Source organism: Oncorhynchus mykiss, chromosome 3 (genome assembly GCF_013265735.2).
Source record: "Oncorhynchus mykiss isolate Arlee chromosome 3, USDA_OmykA_1.1, whole genome shotgun sequence".
Lineage (NCBI taxonomy): Eukaryota > Metazoa > Chordata > Actinopteri > Salmoniformes > Salmonidae > Oncorhynchus > Oncorhynchus mykiss.
The window spans coordinates 78267932-78288903 of record NC_048567.1 but is presented as its reverse complement, the minus strand read 5'-3'; the positions used below and the strand labels follow the sequence as shown (position 1 = coordinate 78288903).

Here is a 20972-nt window from a genome sequence, read left to right as displayed (position 1 = left end):
GGATGGTGTTGAAAATGCCGTCTACTCCCAGGAGGAGGCTGCCAACGGTACCTGCCAATATCCTTTGGTCAGGTCAAGGGTGCTGATGTACCGGGCCTTTCCCAATCGGTCGATGAGCTCGTCCACCCTCAGCATGGGATATGCGTCGAACATGCTTATGTCGTTCACACCCCGGAAATCATTACAGAAGTGCAGGCTACCGTCATATTTGGGCACTAACTCGATGAGGCTGAAATATGCACGGTGAGACTCTTCAATAACCCCCATCCTCAGCATAGCCTCCACTTCCTGTTTCACAGCCTTCCTTCGGGCCTCCGGAATCCGATATGGCCTCTTTCGTACCGTTTCCCCAGGCCGGCTTCTCGGGGGGGTCGAGGTCCTCATTGCTCGGGACCACCACTGGTGCCGTTGGCGTCCTGGCGTCCTGGCGTCCTGGCGTCCCACCCATAACACGGCCAAAGCTGTCCTCTCGTGCTACTTCTTCAACAGGTTCACTTGGTAAATCTGTTGGGGTTTCCGTGGTTGGATTAGAATCGGCATTGTAATCATTGGCCAGAATGAAAAATTAAGTCCAACTCCCTATCTCCATCTGTGGCTAATTTAGGAAAGGGGAGGACAACAGTACAACTAGATGCAACTATTCAAGTTTTTTCTGTCAATGATATTTGGCTTTTGCTGGCATTCCTTTTTTTTTGTTGGTACGCCAGGCCCAATCACATTCGAGCTCACTCAGTTTAGATCAATTCTGATTTGTTATTATTTTTCTCTTTTTTTTATCAAGGGAGTCCAAATGCTCGCTGGCTTCCCTTGCAGTCAATGCTAAAAGCGGCAAAAATATCATACTATTTTTGACCAGGAAGCCTTGGATAGATGGGCTACACATACAGAGGGGCACTGTTTCGTTCGTTCGGATGCTTTCTCCGGTGAGATATATATTCATACACTGGCGAATTGAAGGAAAAATATGAAACACAGAGAGACGAAAGATAAATTATTTTATGTTATTTTTTTCTTCTATTTTTTTTCGGGGAAGGCCCAGCTTCCCTTGGCATCCATGAATACACACCACTGGATGCCCAAGATCAGCTTATCGTATACTGAGACAATATTCCTTCCTCCTCCCCCAATACAATATAGACTCCACAATGAACTCTTCTTCTCTAGGAAGTAACGATAGAATTAGCCAATGAGATACATGGACGCTGACAAGACAATATAAAAGAGGAAATACAATCAAGAATTGAAAAAATGTGTTTTTCCAAAAATACACTTAATAATTTCCTGGATTAAATAATGAATGATGTAGTGATATCGGATCATTCTCCAGTATCATGCTTAATTACACCAATCGAAAATACACTTAGCAACAGAATTTGGAGAATGAACCGAGCGCATCTTATGGACCCAAAATGTATTAAATACGTAAACAAAACAATTCAAACCTTTACCATTACAAATGTAGACATAGAGGACAGAGAAAAGCCGACCCCCTAAAATTATTTGGGATAACTCTGGGACGCACATTCTGAAATTGCATTTTTGTCCCCTCCAGTTCTATCATTTAAATATGATACAAAACAATGCTAAAGGACCATGCCGTTGCCTCCGAGTGGTCCGGTAGGCTGTTTGGAGTGTTTATTCAACTGGATATAATTATTTTAAATCTTTTTTTTTTTGTCCGCTCCACATCTACAATCAAAGTTGAGCCCGTGTATATAAACTCATGCTCTGCAAAAGTTAAGTTTGATTCAGAAATTGAACTTCAAAATAAAGAAATCTTCGAAAATGTCCATTAAAAAAAAATCTTTACAAGATAAAGAAAATCCATTTTCTGAATTTAAGCAGGAATACGATCTTTTACTTTTTGAAGAGACCCAACAACTTACATGTTAAACTCAAATAAAGCCTACCACTTAATGGAAAATAAACCTGGTAAATATCTTGCAGCTCCCACAACATTAATACACGCTAAACCAGCTATCATTGTTTAAGATACGGAAACTAAAGTGGTAATTAGAAAGAACGCAATTCATGACAATTTCATAAGCACTGTAACTCAGAATTAAACAACAGTTGGACGGATCCTATAACCTATAAGACTCAACAACTCTGAAGCAACTATCAGCAGACGAAAAAATAATCACTATAAACAGAGATTACCCGCTCAGAAATATTAGATACTGTTAAAACATTAGCACGGAAGAGTAACAACCACCCAAAAGTCTCGCAAATGAGGATCTGACAGAACAATGTGAGGCCCTTAGTGTGACACTGCACTATAAAGAACACTCAGACTTGGATGGCAGAGAGCTTGCACAGGAACTGAAGAACTTGCCTGACTTGCCATCGAAGACCATGACCCTGGTTGACCTGCTGATATTTATACACGAAAGAGAGCTCTCAGAAATGTACCCAAATTTGTGGACTGCTCTCCGAATATGCCTTACTCTTCTAGTGAACGTAGCTGAAGCAGAGAGGAGCTTTTCAACGCTTTTCATCAAATCCTGCCTGAGGTCCACAATGTCACAGGAACGCCTTAGTGGCCTTTCTGTCATCAGTATTAACCATGCAATTGCTGGGCAGATTTCATATGATGATGCAATTGATGACTTTGCATCAAGGAAGGTCAGGGTTTAGATGGCAGTTGTGAAATTTAGTTTGTGTGTTTAATGTTTGAAGTGCAATAGTGTAATAATCAGGTTCTCGTCTTAATAAGTGTGTTATTCTATTTGTGTATTTGTGTGATACAGGAATTGTGCAATGTAGTTTTATTTGTTTTTTTTGTTAGCATTATGGTAATAGTGTAATAATTCCATTCGCTTTTTTATTTGTATATGTATATATATATACTACAATTTGTTTATTTTTGTCTTTCTTACTTCTTTTTGATATTTCTGAGTCTTACAGTTGTATATATTTTTATAGTTTTAAATGTTATGATTATTTATTTGTGTTGTTCCAAATGTCTGAATAAAAATTACAGTGTTTGGGGGGGTTGGGGCTGAAGTGGAGGGGGTTGAAGTGGGGGGCGGGGGGGGGGGGGGGGGGGGGGGGGGGTTGACGGGGGGGCTGAATTGGGGGGGTTGAAGTGGGGGTGGGGGCTGAATTGGGGGGGGGGGGGGGGTTTCTTAATAACGGACAACAAACAAATATATAAAGATAACTTTATTCCATTACTCATCAACATCATAGCAGCTCTAATTAAATGGAATCATCTTCCCATAGATCTTACAGGTGGAATAAACCTCTTTAGAATGACACGGCTGGCAAAATGTTTGTATTTATTTTCAGTAATACCAATTACCACACCAAAGACATTCTTTTTTTTTTTTTTAAGTATACGCAGTCATAACAGACTTTATATGGGCAAATAAAAGTCATAGAATTCAACGTCTGAGGGTGGTTTTAAATCTTCCAGACTTGGAATTGTATCAACTCACTAGCCAAGGCTATACAAGAACACGATAACAATATGGAAGAAAATAAAATGTATTCTACAAGAATAAATATCACTCCCTATAAACATAACCTTATGGAACAATCCTTGGATAGCTTTTCAGAATTCACAGATAAATTGGTCCACATGGAAAACTAGGGTCATAAAAACACAAATGACTTGGTAACAGGAAATACATTTATTTCCATGATAGAATTAAAAACTACTTTTGGGCTGACCAATGTAGATTCAAAAGTTATACTGTATCACAACTTTTACATTTGAAATAGTTTGGGCATCAGAGCAACCTTGAGGGAATCTTATTTGAGACAGAAAAGGATGTTCATACGATTGGTAAGATATACAAAACCTTGCAGAGAGTATATCCAACCGACAATCTCTTAGAAAAACATAAACTACTGGAACCAAGACTTAAAAATAACAGACTTTGGCACAAGTAGTGGCTAGTAGAGAGGGGGGGGGGGGGGGGGGGGGGGGTTAGGAGATAAGTGGTGGGTGGAAGGGGCAGAAATAGGTATGCAGGGTTGCAGTTTTTTTTAATTTACATATGAATTATACTTCTACAAAATATTTTCTTGATCAATATGATCATTTCTCTGTATGTATTTCTTCAGTTTTTCTTTTGGGTGACAGCCCACAGGTACATGTTATACACACAGAATATATTCTTTGAAATATATATTATTCCTGTAAACCCCTCAAAAAAAAAAAAAAAAAAAAAAGACAAAACAAATAAAAACTCTATAAAAACACGTTGAGTAGCCTGATCTAACTGGGGCTACCGTAGGGTAACCCCCAAGCGACCCACGCTCTGTAGTTCACAGTTATATTCTATATTTGTATTCTATAATCGTTTATCTGTCATTGTGAGGTAACGTTTTCAGCTAGCAGGCTTTGTAATTCGACAGTGCAGTTAGATTAAACAAGAATTTAAGCTTTCTGCCCATATCAGATATGTCTATGTCCTGGGAAATGTTCTTGTTACTTAAAACGTCATGCTAATCACACTAGCCTACGTTAACTCAACCGTCTCCGAGGGGGACCCACCAATCCTGTAGAGGCGAGCAGGCTTTGTAAAGCAACAGAATGTGAAAAAAAATTCATAGGGGAGTGTCAACTTTCTATAGGCACTGTAACATCTTCCATCAATGAGACATGACATTCACTCAGCCATAAAAATACTGTGAGACATGACATTCACTCAGCCATAAAAATACAGTGAGACATGACATTCACTACCGCGATGAACAGCAGACCTGCAAGTTAGATACAGAAAGAACCTGAATCTCTATCATTGGAGGCTGTTGAGTGGAGGACGGCTCGTAATGATGTCTGGAACGGAGCGAATGGAATGGCATCAAACCAATGTGTTTGATGTATTTGATACCATTCCACTGATTTCGCTCCGACCATTACCACGAGGCCGTCCTCCCCAATTAAGGTGCCGCCAACCACCTGTGATCTCTATCCATACCTGTCTAAGTTTGAATGCGGTTTGATTGTTTCTTTCTTTCTTCATTGTCTGTGTGTCAGTGATATGTCGGGACACATAGACAATACTAAAACACATGATGACAAAACCACTTTCATTATAACGCAACACATTGCAGGTTCAGTGACAGGTTCACTGTTCAACAACACCTTTTGTGTCTACCGTTGTGTCTGTGTCCGGGTTCTTTTCTTCAAGTGTTTCCCTTAGCTCAGCGTCTCAATTTGATCTCCCCGTACGTTATGTCAATTATTTTGTATAAACACCTGGACCTAAACACTGGATATTGGACATAGATCACTAGCATCACATATCAGCTTCCATGCAAGATTACTGGTAGCAGTATGGCTCCGAGTATTTTGGCAGTACCAATGTCCTCGTGTTGTCCAGCCGTATGGACCAACAACGCAGTAACTCGTCACTGGAGAAGCTTGGGACTTGGTTTCTACTGTTGTGGATTCAATTCTGCAATTTCTGCAAAAGACAAATCAGAGACTAGATATGAAAGTTATACAGATAGTCTAACTGTATAACTTACAGTTGTCTATAGCAAGTTATACACACAGACTATAGCAAGTTACACACAGTTACACAGCATATAGAGTGCTTACACCCCTTGCCATTTTTTCCTATTTTGTTGCATTACAACCTGTAACTTAAATAGATTTATTTGGATTTCATGTTATTGGACAAAGACAAAATATGAAGAAAAAAAATGAAAATGAAAAAAAATAACTTGTTTAAAAAAAAAAGTGAAACGGAAAATTTGTGCGTGTTTTACGTTCGTCATAAGGAGGAGACCAAGGCGCAGCGTGATAGGAATACATTCTTCTTTAATTAACAAATAATACTTTAACAAACTAACAAAACGACTGTGACGCTGTGATAAACCGAGTGCTGATACCGGCAACTACACATAGACAATAACCCACAAAACCAAATTGGAAAATGGAAACCTAAATAGGATCCCCAATCAGAGACCACGATAAACAGCGGTCTCTGATTGGGAACCAATCAGTCCTCTCTTGTAACACAGACCCGTGGATCATCGTCGGAGGCTCTGGACTGCGGATCCTCGCCGTAGGTCCCGGGGGACCCTCGCTGCGTGGATCATCGCCGGATGTTCTGGACTGGGGACCATCGCTGGAGGTTCCGGTTTGTGGCCCGTCGTTGGAGGTTCTGGTCTGTGAACTGTCGCCGGACGCTCTGGACTGGGTACTGTCGCCAGACGCTGCTCTGGACTGGGTACTGTCGCCAGACGCTGCTCTGGACTGGGTACTGTCGCTAGACGCTGCTCTGGACTGGGTACTGTCGCCAGACGCTGCTCTGGACTGGGTACTGTCGCCAGACGCTGCTCTGGACTGGGTACTGTCGCCAGACGCTGCTCTGGACTGGGTACTGTCGCCAGACGCTCTGGACTGCCGAGGTGCACTGTAGGCCTGGTGCCGGCACTGTTGGGACCGGGCTGGTGACACACACCTCAATGCGAGGTTGGGGAGCAGGGTGTACTGGACACTGGAGGCCTGATGCGTGGTGCCGGTACTGGTGGTACCGGGCTGGTGACACGCACCTCAGGGCGAGTGCGGGGAGGAGGAACAGGATACACTGGACCGTGGAGACGCATTGGAGATCCAGAACATAGAGCTGGCTCAATATGTCCTGGCTGGATGCCCATTCTAGCCCGGCAAATGCGAGGAGCTGGAATAGAGCACACCGGGCTAGAATAGCGCACTGGAGACACCTTGAGCATCTCTGCATAACAAGGTGCCTGACCAGTTACACGCTCCCCACGGTAAGCACGAGAAGGTGGCTCAGGTTTCCTACCTGACTCAGCCAATCTCCTGGTGTGCCTCCCCCCAAAAACATCTTGGAGCTGCCTCTCGGGCTTCCGTGCTAGCCATGTACCTTCATATTGTCGCCGTTCCTCTATTCTCCTGTATTTCTCAACGTAGTATCGCCATTCCGCTTTCGCTGCCTCTAACTCCTCCTTAGGACGGCGATACTCCCCCGGGTGTGTCCAGGGTCCTGCTCCATCTAATATCTCCTCCCAGGTCCATCTCTCCATTAAGCGCTGTTCCTCCTTTTCACGCTGCTTGGTCCTGGTTTGGTGGGTTATTCTGTCACATTCGTCATAAGGAGGAGACCAAGGCGTAGTGTGCATTCTTCTTTAATTAACGAAGACCACTTAAACAAACTAACAAAACGAATGTGACGCTGTGATAAATCGAGTGCTGACACAGGCAACTACACATAGACAATAACCCACAAAACCAAAATGGCAACCTAAGTAGGATCCCCAATCAGAGACAACGATAAACAGCTGTCTCTGATTGGGAACCAATTTAGGGCCACCATAGACCTACATATATCTAGACAATACCAAAACCCCATTGATATACAAAAAACCCTAGACAAGACAAAAACACACATACCACCCTCGTCACACCCTGACCGAACCAAAATAATAAAGAAAACAAAGATAACTAAGGTCAGGGCGTGACAGCGTGTACATGTATTATGTATTCACCCCCTGTGCAATGAATCCCCTAAATAAGATCTGGTACAACCAATTACCTTCAGAAGTTACATAATTAGTTAAATAAAGTCCACCTGTGAGCAATCTAAGTGTCACATGATCTGTCACATGATCTCAATAGATATACACACCTGTTCTGAAAGGCCCCAGAGTCTGCAACACCACTAAGCAAGGGGCACCCCCAAGCAAGCGGACCCATGAAGACAAAGGAGCTCTCCAAACAGGTCAGAGACAAGGTTGTGGAGAAGTTCAGATCAGGGTTGGGTTATAAAAAAATATGTCTCATTTCTTGTTTGTTTCACCCCCTCAAAATATTTGTAATCTTCAAAGTGGTAGGAATGTTGTGTAAATCAAATGACAAAAACCTCCCCAAAAATCTATTTTAATTCCAGGTTGGAAAGGCAACAAAATAGGAAAATGCCAATGGGGGTGAATACTTTCACAAGCCACTGTACACTACAGTAAGTCATACAGATACACTATAGTAGTTATACAGTGTTAGGTTCAAATTTTCAGAGTAAAAACGTGACGGACACGAAGTTTATTCTTCCCAGAGGATCAATACAACGTCATTTCACACAAGCACTGATGTTTAACCCTTCCTCCTGGGTCTCCTCCCACACATCTGAACAGCCAATGCATCTCTGTTGCTAGACAGAACCTTAGTGACATCTGTTCCTCCTGAGTCTCCTCCCACACATCTGAACAGCCAATGCATCTCTGTTGCTAGACAGAACCTTAGTGATATCTGTTCCTCCTGAGTCTCCTCCCACACATCTGAACAGCCAATGCATCTCTGCTGCTAGACAGAACCTTAGTGATATCTGTTCCTCCTGAGTCTCCTCCCACACATCTGAACAGCCAATGCATCTCTGCTGCTAGACAGAACCTTAGTGATATCTGTTCCTCCTGAGTCTCCTCCCACACATCTGAACAGCCAATGCATCTCTGTTGCTAGACAGAACCTTAGTGATATCTCTTCTTCCTCTTTTCAATTGACCTCTACCCCAAAGTGCTCACTCTTCTTATCAATGTCTGACACACGAGATCGCTTTCCTTGCACTCAACACATTCCAAGCTTAATTGCACCCACTATATACACCTTCCTCCAATAGATGAACCATGAACTTCTGGTGTAGACCCTCTAACCCTAAGCACTCAATATTTCAATAGTACACCTGATTATTAACCCTGTCCCAATTTTAGGAGTTAGTACCCATAATCCATCACCAGATACACTACAGTAAGATATACAGATATACTATAAGTTATACAGATATAATATACACTGCTCAAAAAAATAACGGGAACACTTAAACAACACAATGTAACTCCAAGTCAATCACACTTCTGTGAACTGTCCACTTAGGAAGCAACACTAATTGACAATAAATGTCACATGCTGTTGTGCAAATGGAATAGACAACAGGTGGAAATTATAGGCAATTAGCAAGACACCCCCAATAAAGGAGTGGTTCTGCAGGTGGGGACCACAGACCACTTCTCAGTTCCTATGCTTCCTGGCTGATGTTTTGGTCACTTTTGAATGCTGGCAGTGCTTTCACTCTAGTGGTAGCATGAGACGGAGTCTACAACCCACACAAGTGGCTCAGGTAGTGCAGCTCATCCAGGATGGCACATCAATGCGAGCTGTGGCAAGAAGGTTTGCTGTGTCTGTCAGCATAGTGTCCAGAGCATGGAGGCGCTACCAGGAGACAGGCCAGTACATCAGGAGACGTGGAGGAGGCCGTAGGAGGGCAACAACCCAGCAGCAGGACCGCTACCTCCGCCTTTGTGCAAGGAGGAGCAGGAGGAGCACTGCAAAATGACCTCCAGCAGGCCACAAATGTGCATGTGTCTGCTCAAATGGTCAGAAACAGACTCCATGAGGGTGGTATGAGGGCCCGACGTCCACAGGTGGGGGTTGTGCTTACAGCCCAACACCGTGCAGGACGTTTGGCATTTGCCAGAGAACACCAAGATTGGCAAATTCGCCACTGGCGCCCTGTGCTCTTCACAGATGAAAGCAGGTTCACACTGAGCACATGTGACAGACGTGACAGTCTGGAGACGCCGTGGAGAACGTTCTGCTGCCTACAACACCCTCCAGCATAACCGGTTTGGCGGTGGGTCAGTCATAGTGTGGGGTGGCATTTCCTTGGGGGGCCGCACAGCCCTCCATGTGCTCGCCAGAGGTAGCCTGACTGCCATTAGGTACCGAGATGAGATCCTCAGACCCCTTGTGAGACCATATGCTGGTGCGGTTAGCCCCTGGGTTCCTCCTAACGCAAGACAATGCTAGACCTCATGTGGCTGGAGTGTGTCAGCAGTTCCTGCAAGAGGAAGTCATTGATGCTATGGACTGGCCTGCCCGTTCCCCAGACCTGAATCCAATTGAGCACATCTGGGACATCATGTCTCGCTCCATCCACCAACAACCCACCACAGACTGTCCAGGGGTTGGCGGATGCTTTAGTCCAGGTCTGGGAGGAGATCCCTCAGGAGACCATCCGCCACCTCATCAGCAGCATGCCCAGGCGTTGTAGGGAGGTCATACAGGCACGTGGACGCCACACACACTACTGAGCCTCATTTTGACTTGTTTTAAGGACATTAAATCAAAGTTGGATCAGCCTGTAGTGTGGTTTTCCACTTTAATTTTGAGTGTGACTCCAAATCCAGACCTCCATGGGTTAATACATTTGATTTCCATTGATAATTTTTGTGTGATTTTGTTGTCAGCACATTCAACTATGTAAAGAAAAAAGTATTTAATAAGAATATTTCATTCGTTCAGATCTAGGATTTGTTATTTTAGTGTTCCCTTCCCTATTTTTTTGAGCAGTGTAGTACTGTGCAGTATACGACTCACCTGGTTCTTGTGCAGTGTTTTCAGGTTCAGGTTCAGGACAGCAATGGATCATCTTCCTCCATGACTTCCTGAGGTTGGGGTCTGCAGTAACAGAGCAGTATGCCCACTTTTACAATACACAACACTACCTTGACCCTTACCGAGTTACACAACACCAGCTTACTACTGTAAGTAAATTCACAATGAGAAAGAATGAGACTCACATTTTACACAGAGAACGACGGCAGTCAACAATACGACCAATGGACAAACTGCAGCCAGGATCCATTTCAGTAAATGGTTTTCCTCTTTGGCTGTAAAGACACAATGTGAAGACCATGTTGTACATGAACTAGAAAACATGCTGTGATTTAGTTCTCTCTTGGAAACTTCTAATCTAACATGTTCCCTTAGTTGTATACCGTTTGCTTATCCTGGTTTTGACAAAGACAAAACATAGACATTTATGGACCTCATTTAAATTGGATATTCTTAATGTGCCATGCTGCGTAATGTTTCAAAAATAATTTTGGTTTACTGAGCCTATCCACTAGGGGGCGGTGTCTGAGCTCCATTGGGTTTGAGCTGTACTTGCTTTCACGACTGTCTGAACTGTGATATTTACACATTTGTCATGTGGCCTGATACACTTGAAAGACATCCTGCAATGCAGCTACTCTAGTTGAGGTGAAATGGTCTCCTTTACTGGTCTAAATCTGATTTAAATCTTTGTAATTACAGCAGTGTAACTGAAGTGAGTAGGCCTCACTGTCTCTGTACATTCACTGGATGGTAGAACTCACAGGCTGGTATGACGATAAAGTTACTCTGGGTCTCATTGAGGATGGGGTTGTAGATACTGCAGGTTATATTCTGTCCCTCTGTCACATTCACTTGGCTGCTGATGTTGTAGGTTCCTGTTCCAGGATCCTGGGTAGTCTTGGTGACAGCCTCGTGACGCTCCAAAGTACGGTTATGGGTCCTCCATGTCACCTGGTGTTCAGGGAAGCCTCCGTGGGTGGTGCACACAAGCGTCATGTCTGTGAAGTTTAATGTGGGCTTTTGGTAACTTGCTGCAGGGAGCACAATGGGACAAAGCCAGAACCAGCATAACTATGAGACAGATGCATTGATAGTTAATGGAAATGTTTCCAGAACAGGGTATGATATTTATATTATGAGCTAAAGCTAAAATATATCACTAGCCACTTTAAACAATGCTACCTAATATAATGTTTACATACCCTACATCATTAATCTCATATGTATACTGTACTCTATATCATCTACTGCATCCTTATGTAAAACATGTATCACTAGCCACTTTAACTATGCCACTTTGTTTACATACTCATCTCATATGTATATACTGCACTCAATACCTTCTACTGTATCTTGCCTATGCCGCTCTGTACCATCACTCATTCATATATCTTTATGTACATATTCTTTATCCCCTTACACTTGTGTCTATAAGGTAGTAGTTTTGGAATTGTTAGTTAGATTACTTGTTGGTTATTACTGCATTGTCGGAACTAGAAGCACAAGCATTTCGCTACACTCGCATTAACATCTGCTAACCATGTGTATGTGACAAATAACATTTGATTTAAAGCACCATTATGTTCCAGTCCCACCCAACAACATGAGCCTGATTTAACAATATCTCTCTAATTAAGCCATAGCCTACCTGCTACATTGACAGTGATTTGGCACTCTTGAGAATTTACACCATTGATTATTAGAAAAACTTTGCAGGTCAGGAGATTGTCTCGGACATTAACTGGGTTGAGCAGGAGTGACAGATTTCCAGAAGCCAACTGATCTGTGTTAATTGTTGTCCTGTTTTTGTACCAAAGGTTTTGGTGTACATACTCCTCGTTTCCATCTTTGAAAACATGCAGCACTCTGGGGGTTAAATCTTGCCAATATATTCTTGTTTTTGTTGGGTAGTTGGGAGTTGCCAATGTGGAGCGGTCACAGGGCAGAAGGACGGGCTGTCCGATGATTCCAACAACGGTTTGCTCCTTTGGGTGTGTTGATGAAACTACTGAAATAACTTTCAAAACATAAAAGAGGCAATAGTTAGTTAAAACGCAACTCCACATTTACCACTCTAATATGACATTTTCTGGTTGACTCATCGGAGAACTTTCACTGTGATGTATCGAAATAGGCCTCAAAAGAGATGACGTGTTTTGTGCAGGCTTAAAAAGAAAATGGACTTGGCATATTGTTCAAGTACTACAACTACAAGCCTGGGACTTTCCTGCCTCTCTCTATTCCCAGTTGTGACTCAGAGTTGGTTGGGTCAGGCTGGTGGTTCCCTGCTCACCCTGCTGTTGGGAAACTTCTCAGGCCTTTCTACTGGAAGTTCCTTTCACCCATTTTTTTTTCAACATTGGATTCCGCTCTGACAGCACTATTGTGTTGGAGAGGAGTAGCTAGCGAATATACAGATAGAAGTTCACGTAGAATGTGGCACACCATTTGGGCTCCCGAGTGGCGCAGCGGTCTAAGGCACTGCATCTCTGTGCTAGAGGCGACACTACAGTCTGTTTGAATCCAGGCTGAATCACATCCGGCCGTGATTGGGCGGCACACAATTGGCCTAGCGTCGTCCGGGTTTAGCCGGGGTAGGCCGTCATTTTAAATAGGAATTTGTTCTTAACCGACTTGCCTAGTTTTAAAAACATGCTTTCAATGTTTCCTACAGCTGAGGGATGCTTTCTGTTCAAATATTAGACTAATTTTGACTTCAATAGAAATGTATAGTCTTAATTTGTCTGGATAAGATACAGGCCTACTGTTCTGTCACAATTCAATAGCCAGGTTACCAAGGTGTTGGTAGGGCTATCTAATCCAGTGTAAACCTGGCTACAGCAGAGGACCTGCCTCTGCTTACGACTCCACCGTAGATGTGGTTGATAACAGCGAGCGATAGGTCATGACTCCGTAAAACTTTCAGCTCTGATTAGAATCAGACACAGCCAATAGTTATAATATAATAAAATAAGAACAAGTTGAAATGATTATAAATATTTTTTTTAATTTTACCTTTATTTAACTAGGCAAGTCAGTTAAGAACAAATTCTTATTTTCAATGACGGCCTAGGAACAGTGGGTTAACTGCCTGTTCAGGGGCAGAATGACAGATTTGTACCTTGTCAGCTTGGGGGTTTGACCTTGCAACCTTCCGGTTACTAGTCCAATGCTCTAACCACTGGGCTACCCTGCCACCTCCGGGCAATCAATATATAATATGATGCTCCATTGAGATGAAAAGGCACATATTTGCTTCTGTGCATTTGTCACACAGTTATTTGTTTGGTGTGGGGGGACACACCACATCGATTTAGCGGTTCTGAAGAAATCTTACCCGGTCGACATTTTCGAAAGTCTACGTCTTCATTGACGTCAAACAACTTTCACAATCCAAGACCAGTTTTATAATGATACTTCCTTTTTGTGTGTGTGTGTGTGTGTGTGTTCCCTTTCTGATAACAAGGTTGTCCTTACTAACACCGTTTTGGACCATGTCATCTACAGTGTCCAGTATGTGCAGCCGCTTTGGTGCTCTGCTCACAGTGTACACTAGATAGAAATCAGAGCGGGTGGTGGCCTATAACCTCGTGGCTGTCTATGTTGATGAATGAAAACAGAAGTGAACTTAGCTGTGGAAACTTACCATACAGCAGAACAGCTAAGACAATCCCAACAGCCATTTTGAGATGAACGCAGACCATTCTAAGGGAAGAAATATGTAGCGAAATAGTTAAATGAACCACATTGTCTATAAATGGGAAGTTTATGCAAATCCAAAAGGAAAGGGAGGAGGAGATTTCATAAAGAAGGGGATACCATTTCATCCTGACGTGACAATCACATTCAGTCGTATATACCATGTCAAATAGCCTGTCAGCTATCGCCCTCAGAGGCAAGAACTTTGACACATTGGCATGTTGACACTGCAACTGTTTATTTTTGATCAAATCTTTTTTTTTAAACTAGGCAAGTCAGTTGAGAACAAATTCTTATTTACAATGACGGCCTACAAAAGTTAAGCATTAACATAACTGACACATCGTTGTTGAGCTACTGCTGAGGTTTGTTATTCCTTTTCTAGTTTGATTTACAAGCTGCTATGGAGAAGATATGGAGTTTCACAGAGAAACGTTCCAATTTAAACACGAACAAAAGTTACAAGGAAGTTGATTTGATGCCAGCTTTCAGTTCATCGAAGAAGGAAACACTTTTTTTAATAAGATCATACAAGAGTTTTTTTTTTTTAATGCATTCCCATATCCTCATGTAACACAATTCCATGAGGAAGAACTCACCAGCAGACTGAAGCCTTTGTAGATAGATTATAATCCTGATCAGACTGGCAGACAGCGAATGATCTTTGGTGATGATATAGCACTGCAATGAATGAGCCACACCCCTCTCCTCCAGGGATGTCACCAAGACCTGGCTTTTTGATTTTGGATCAGCCTCAAATCTTTTGAGCTGCTGAAATGGTGTAAAAAAAAATGTAGTCAACTGACTGCGCAACTTGCGAGACCTAGACACCATTCTGAGAAGTGGAAGAGCATCGCTCCGCTGTGCAAAGGCAGCACGACACCACTCACTTTTAAAACAGGAAGTTAAAACTTCCCAATTCTACCAATGAAATTAAAATGCACTCGTTCCAGCTTGGTGTTGCAGTGATGCCGTGACAAAACTAAATTCCCCTTTAAGGCGTCCTCATGCTTCCCAAAACAGTTAATTTATACACTACCAGTCAAAAGTTATTTTTACTATTTTCTACATTTTTGTTCCTTATTGACTGACCTTCATGTCTTAAAGTAATGATGGTCTGTCATTTCTCTTTGCTTATTTGAGCCGTTCTTGCCATAATATGGACTTGGTCTTTTACCAAATAGGGCTATCTTCTGTATACCACCCCTACCTTGTCACAACACAACTGTTTGGAAAAAACGCATTACGAAGGAAAGAAATTCCAAAAATTAACTCTTAACAAGGCACACCTGTTTATTGAAATGCATTCCAGGTGACTACCTCATGAAGCTGGTTGAGAGAATGCCAAGAATGTGCAAAGCTGTCATCAAGGCAAAGGGTGGCTACTTTGAAGAATCTAAAATATAGTTAAATAACACATATGGAATCATGTAGTAACCAAAAAAGTGTTAAACAAACACTTTTTGGGTTACTACATGATTCCATATGTGTTATTTAATAGTTTTTAAGTATTCACTATTATTCTACAATGTAGAAAATAGTAAAAATAAAGAAAAACCCTTGAATGAGTCCAAACTTTTGACTTGCACTATATATTATGGCAGCCTTTTGTGACGGTTTAGTTCATTTTTGTCTTAGGCCAGGTTTTTTTGTGACTAAAATCTCCTCTGCAAAAATGTATGACATATCTTAAGTAATCTATTGAGAGAGAGAGAGAGAGAGAGAGAGAGAGAGAGAGAGAGAGAAATAAATCAATCATGTAAACGTTTTTTTTCTATTGTGTTATTGACTGTTTATTCCATGTGTAACTCTGTGTTGTTGTTTCTGTCGCACTGCTTTGCTTTATCTTGGCCAGGTCACAATTGTAAATGAGAACTTGTTCTCAACTGGCCTACCTGGTTAAATAAAGGTGAAATAAAAAAACCTGAAATAGAAGAAGTGTAGGACTCAGAGAGAGAGAGAGATAAGTGGGGGACTCCTGCAAAGGGGGATATGAAAGACAAAAAGAGAACAAGAGAAAGAATGTTTCAAAAGAAAGTGGAAGAAGAAGAAGAGAAATCAGGGGAAGAGAAAGGAAAGGGGAAGAATCAGGGAAAGGAAAGGAGAAGAAGAAGAATCAGGGAAAGAGAAAGGAAAGGAGAAGAAGAAGAATCAGGGAAAGAGAAAGGAAAGGAGAAGAAGAAGAATCAGGGAAAGGGAAAGGAAAGGAGAAGAAGAAGAATCAGGGAAAGGGAAAGGAAAGGAGAAGAAGAAGAATCAGGGAAAGGGAAAGGAAAGGGGAAGAAAAGAGGAATCAGGGAATGAGAAAGGAAAGGAGAAGAAAAGAGGAATCAGGGAAAGAGAAGGGAAAGGGGAAGAAAATAGGAATCAGGGAAAGAGAAAGGAAAAGGGAAGAAGAAGAAGAATCAGGGAAAGAGAAAGGAAAGGGGAAGAAGAAGAAGAATCAGGGAAAGAGAAAGGAAAGGGGAAGAAAAGAGGAATCAGGGAAAGAGAAAGGAAAGGGGAAGAAGAAGAAGAATCAGGGAAAGAGAAAGGAAAGGGGAAGAAGAAGAATCAGGGAAAGAGAAAGGAAAGGGGAAGAAGAAGAAGAATCAGGGAAAGAGAAAGGAAAGGGGAAGAAGAAGAATCAGGGAAAGAGAAAGGAAAGGAGAAGAAGAATCAGGGAAAGAGAAAGGAAAGAAGAAGAAGAATCAGGGAAAGGGAAAGGAGAAGAAGAAGAAGAATCAGGGAAAGAGAAAGGAAAGGAGAAGAAGAAGAAGAATCAGGGAAAGGGAAAGGAAATGAGAAGAAGAAGAAGAATCAGGGAAAGAGAAAGGAAAGGAGAAGAAGAAGAATCAGGGGAAGAGAAAGGAAAGGAGAAGAAGAAGAAGAATCAGGGAAAGGGAAAGGAAAGGAGAAGAAGAAGAATCAGGGGAAGAGAAAGGAAAGGTAGACTTCTCTTTGCTAATAGGTGAAACCTGAAGAGACAGTTTCAATTGACTACAAACATTCTGTATTACACTACATGACATGTTGTAATACCTCCATTACATTTAACAGACTTGTCCAGATCCAGTTACTGGGGCAGTCAGCGTTAAGTCACATGTTGTAATACCTCCATTACATTTAACAGACTTGTCCAGATCCAGTTACAGGAGCAGTCAGCGTTAAGTCACAGGTTCTAATAACTTCCTGTTTCCCTTTGGAGTAGTTTGATTGGGCACAGTTCATGTCAATAGGGAATGTGTGTGTGTGTGTGTGTGTGTGTGTGTGTGTGTGTGTGTGTGTGTGTGTGTGTGTGTGTGTGTGTGTGTGTGTGTGTGTGTGTGTGTGTGTGTGTGTGTGTGTGTGTGTGTGTGTGTGTGTGTGTGTGTGTGTGTGTGTGTGCGTGTCAGCTGGGGATGATTCATTTCTAGAACAATTATTTTTTAGTTCCAGGAACCGTCTCCCTTCTGTTAGCAGTGGTGGGTCTCTCTCTCTCTCTGTGTGTGTGTGTGTGTGTGCACTTCTTAGAATATCAAATACCACCACAGTAAGTAAGACACATTTTGTTCCTGGAAACTACCCCTTCATTTCCTACTACTGATGGGGTTCACTGCCTACCTGAGAGAGAGACGGAGAAGGAGAGACAGATACGGAGAGACAGAGGCGGAGAGACAGAGGCGGAGAGACAGAGACAGAGAATGAGACGGAGACAGAGACAGAGAATGAGACAGAGAATGAGACAGAGACAGAGAATGAGACAGAGAGAGACACAGAGAGAGAGACAGAAGCAGAGCTAGAGACAGACAGAGATAAATAGTCAGACAGAGAGACAGAAAGACAGAGCGACAGAGAGACATGGAGACACAGAGAGAGACAGGGAGACACAGAGAGAGAGAGAAAGACAGAAAGACAGAGAGACAGATAGAGAGACAGGGAGACACAGAGAGAGACAGAAAAACAGAGAGACAGACATAGAGACAGAGACAATCACATTAGAATGCAACCAAACATTTCAGATAAAGAATTATTAAAGTCTTAGAAATGTAGAATCAGCAGCTCCTCCTTTTAGGTAGTTGATCAGTGTTAAATAGAGCTGCAGGCCTGTAATGAGCCGGTCATGGTAAGTGGATCACAGAGAGCTGTAGGCCTGTAATGATCCGGTCATGGTAAGTGGATCACAGAGAGCTGCAGGCCTGTAATGATCCGGTCATGGTAAGTGGATCACAGAGAGCTGCAGGCCTGTAATGATCCGGTCATGGTAAGTGGATCACAGAGAGCTGCAGGCCTGTAATGATCCGGTCATGGTAAGTGGATCACAGAGAGCTGCAGGCCTGTAATGATCCGGTCATGGTAAGTGGATCACAGAGAGCTGCAGGCCTGTAATGATCCGGTCATGGTAAGTGGATCACAGAGGGCTGCAGGCCTGTAATGATCCGGTCATGGTAAGTGGATCACAGAGGGCTGCAGGCCTGTAATGATCCGGTCATGGTAAGTGGATCACAGAGAGCTGCAGGCCTGTAATGATCCGGTCATGGTAAGTGGATCACAGAGGGCTGCAGGCCTGTAATGATCCGGTCATGGTAAGTGGATCACAGAGAGCTGCAGGCCTGTAATGATCCGGTCATGGTAAGTGGATCACAGAGAGCTGCAGGCCTGTAATGATCCGGTCATGGTAAGTGGATCACAGAGGGCTGCAGGCCTGTAATGATCCGGTCATGGTAAGTGGATCACAGAGAGATGCAGGCCTGTAATGATCCGGTCATGGTAAGTGGATCACAGAGAGCTGCAGGCCTGTAATGATCCGGTCATGGTAAGTGGATCACAGAGGGCTGCAGGCCTGTAATGATCCGGTCATGGTAAGTGGATCACAGAGGGCTGCAGGCCTGTAATGATCCGGTCATGGTAAGTGGATCACAGAGAGCTGCAGGCCTGTAATGATCCGGTCATGGTAAGTGGATCACAGAGGGCTGCAGGCCTGTAATGATCCGGTCATGGTAAGTGGATCACAGAGAGCTGCAGGCCTGTAATGATCCGGTCATGGTAAGTGGATCACAGAGAGCTGCAGGCCTGTAATGATCCGGTCATGGTAAGTGGATCACAGAGGGCTGCAGGCCTGTAATGATCCGGTCATGGTAAGTGGATCACAGAGAGCTGCAGGCCTGTAATGATCCGGTCATGGTAAGTGGATCACAGAGAGCTGCAGGCCTGTAATGATCCGGTCATGGTAAGTGGATCACAGAGGGCTGCAGGCCTGTAATGATCCGGTCATGGTAAGTGGATCACAGAGAGCTGCAGGCCTGTAATGATCCGGTCATGGTAAGTGGATCACAGAGAGCTGCAGGCCTGTAATGATCCGGTCATGGTAAGTGGATCACAGAGAGCTGCAGGCCTGTAATGATCCGGTCATGGTAAGTGGATCACAGAGAGCTGCAGGCCTGTAATGATCCGGTCATGGTAAGTGGATCACAGAGGGCTGCAGGCCTGTAATGATCCGGTCATGGTAAGTGGATCACAGAGGGCTGCAGGCCTGTAATGATCCGGTCATGATAAGTGGATCACAGAGGGCTGCAGGCCTGTAATGATCCGGTCATTGTAAGTGGATCACAGAGGGCTGCAGGCCTGTAATGATCCGGTCATGGTAAGTGGATCACAGAGGGCTGCAGGCCTGTAATGATCCGGTCATGGTAAGTGGATCACAGAGAGCTGCAGGCCTGTAATGATCCGGTCATGGTAAGTGGATCACAGAGAGCTGTAGGCCTGTAATGATCCGGTCATGGTAAGTGGATCACAGAGAGCTGCAGGCCTGTAATGATCCGGTCATGGTAAGTGGATCACAGAGAGCTGCAGGCCTGTAATGATCCGGTCATGGTAAGTGGATCACAGAGAGCTGCAGGCCTGTAATGATCCGGTCATGGTAAGTGGATCACAGAGAGCTGCAGGCCTGTAATGATCCGGTCATGGTAAGTGGATCACAGAGAGCTGCAGGCCTGTAATGATCCGGTCATGGTAAGTGGATCACAGAGAGCTGCAGGCCTGTAATGATCCGGTCATGGTAAGTGGATCACAGAGGGCTGCAGGCCTGTAATGATCCGGTCATGGTAAGTGGATCACAGAGAGCTGCAGGCCTGTAATGATCCGGTCATGGTATGTGGATCACAGAGAGCTGCAGGCCTGTAATGATCCGGTCATGGTAAGTGGATCACAGAGAGCTGCAGGCCTGTAATGATCCGGTCATGGTAAGTGGATCACAGAGAGCTGCAGGCCTGTAATGATCCGGTCATGGTAAGTGGATCACAGAGGGCTGCAGGCCTGTAATGATCCGGTCATGGTAAGTGGATCACAGAGGGCTGCAGGCCTGTAATGATCCGGTCATGGTAAGTGGATCACAGAGGGCTGCAGGCCTGTAATGATCCGGTCATGGTAAGTGGATCACAGAGGGCTGCAGGCCTGTAATGATCCGGTCATGGTAAGTGGATCACAGAGGGCTGCAGGCCTGTAATGATCCGGTCATGGTAAGTGGATCACAGAGAGCTGCAGGCCTGTAAAGATCCGGTCATGGTAAGTGGATCACAGAGAGCTGTAGGCCTGTAATGATCCGGTCATGGTAAGTGGATCACAGAGGGCTGCAGGCCTGTAATGATCCGGTCATGGTAAGTGGATCACAGAGAGTTGTAGGCCTGTAATGATCCGGTCATGGTAAGTGGATCACAGAGAGCTGCAGGCCTGTAATGATCCGGTCATGGTAAGTGGATCACAGAGAGCTGCAGGCCTGTAATGATCCGGTCATGGTAAGTGGATCACAGAGAGCTGTAGGCCTGTAATGATCCGGTCATGGTAAGTGGATCACAGAGGGCTGCAGGCCTGTAATGATCCGGTCATGGTAAGTGGATCACAGAGGGCTGCAGGCCTGTAATGATCCGGTCATGGTAAGTGG

The 20972-nt window shown here is 43.8% G+C and overlaps 1 protein-coding gene across 2 annotated transcripts; it reads right to left on the bottom strand.

The window, feature by feature from the left end:
* Positions 1–3154: 3154 nt before the first annotated feature.
* LOC110520640 (CD276 antigen) lies at positions 3155–14951 on the bottom strand. 2 transcript variants are annotated; one of them, XM_021598060.2, is made up of 7 exons: positions 14674–14951; positions 14022–14080; positions 12209–12392; positions 11137–11406; positions 10558–10647; positions 10355–10435; positions 3155–5420 (listed from the first exon to the last, which is right to left on the bottom strand). In XM_021598060.2, exons 3-7 carry the CDS (start codon positions 12231–12233, stop codon positions 5392–5394), a joined length of 495 nt encoding a protein of 164 aa, XP_021453735.2. In that variant the 5' UTR covers positions 12234–12392; positions 14022–14080; positions 14674–14951; the 3' UTR covers positions 3155–5391. The 2 variants fall into 2 exon arrangements, with proteins under 2 accessions (XP_021453735.2, XP_021453734.2); XM_021598059.2 differs by having other exon boundaries at positions 12024–12392; positions 14674–14949.
* Positions 14952–20972: the final 6021 nt, after the last annotated feature.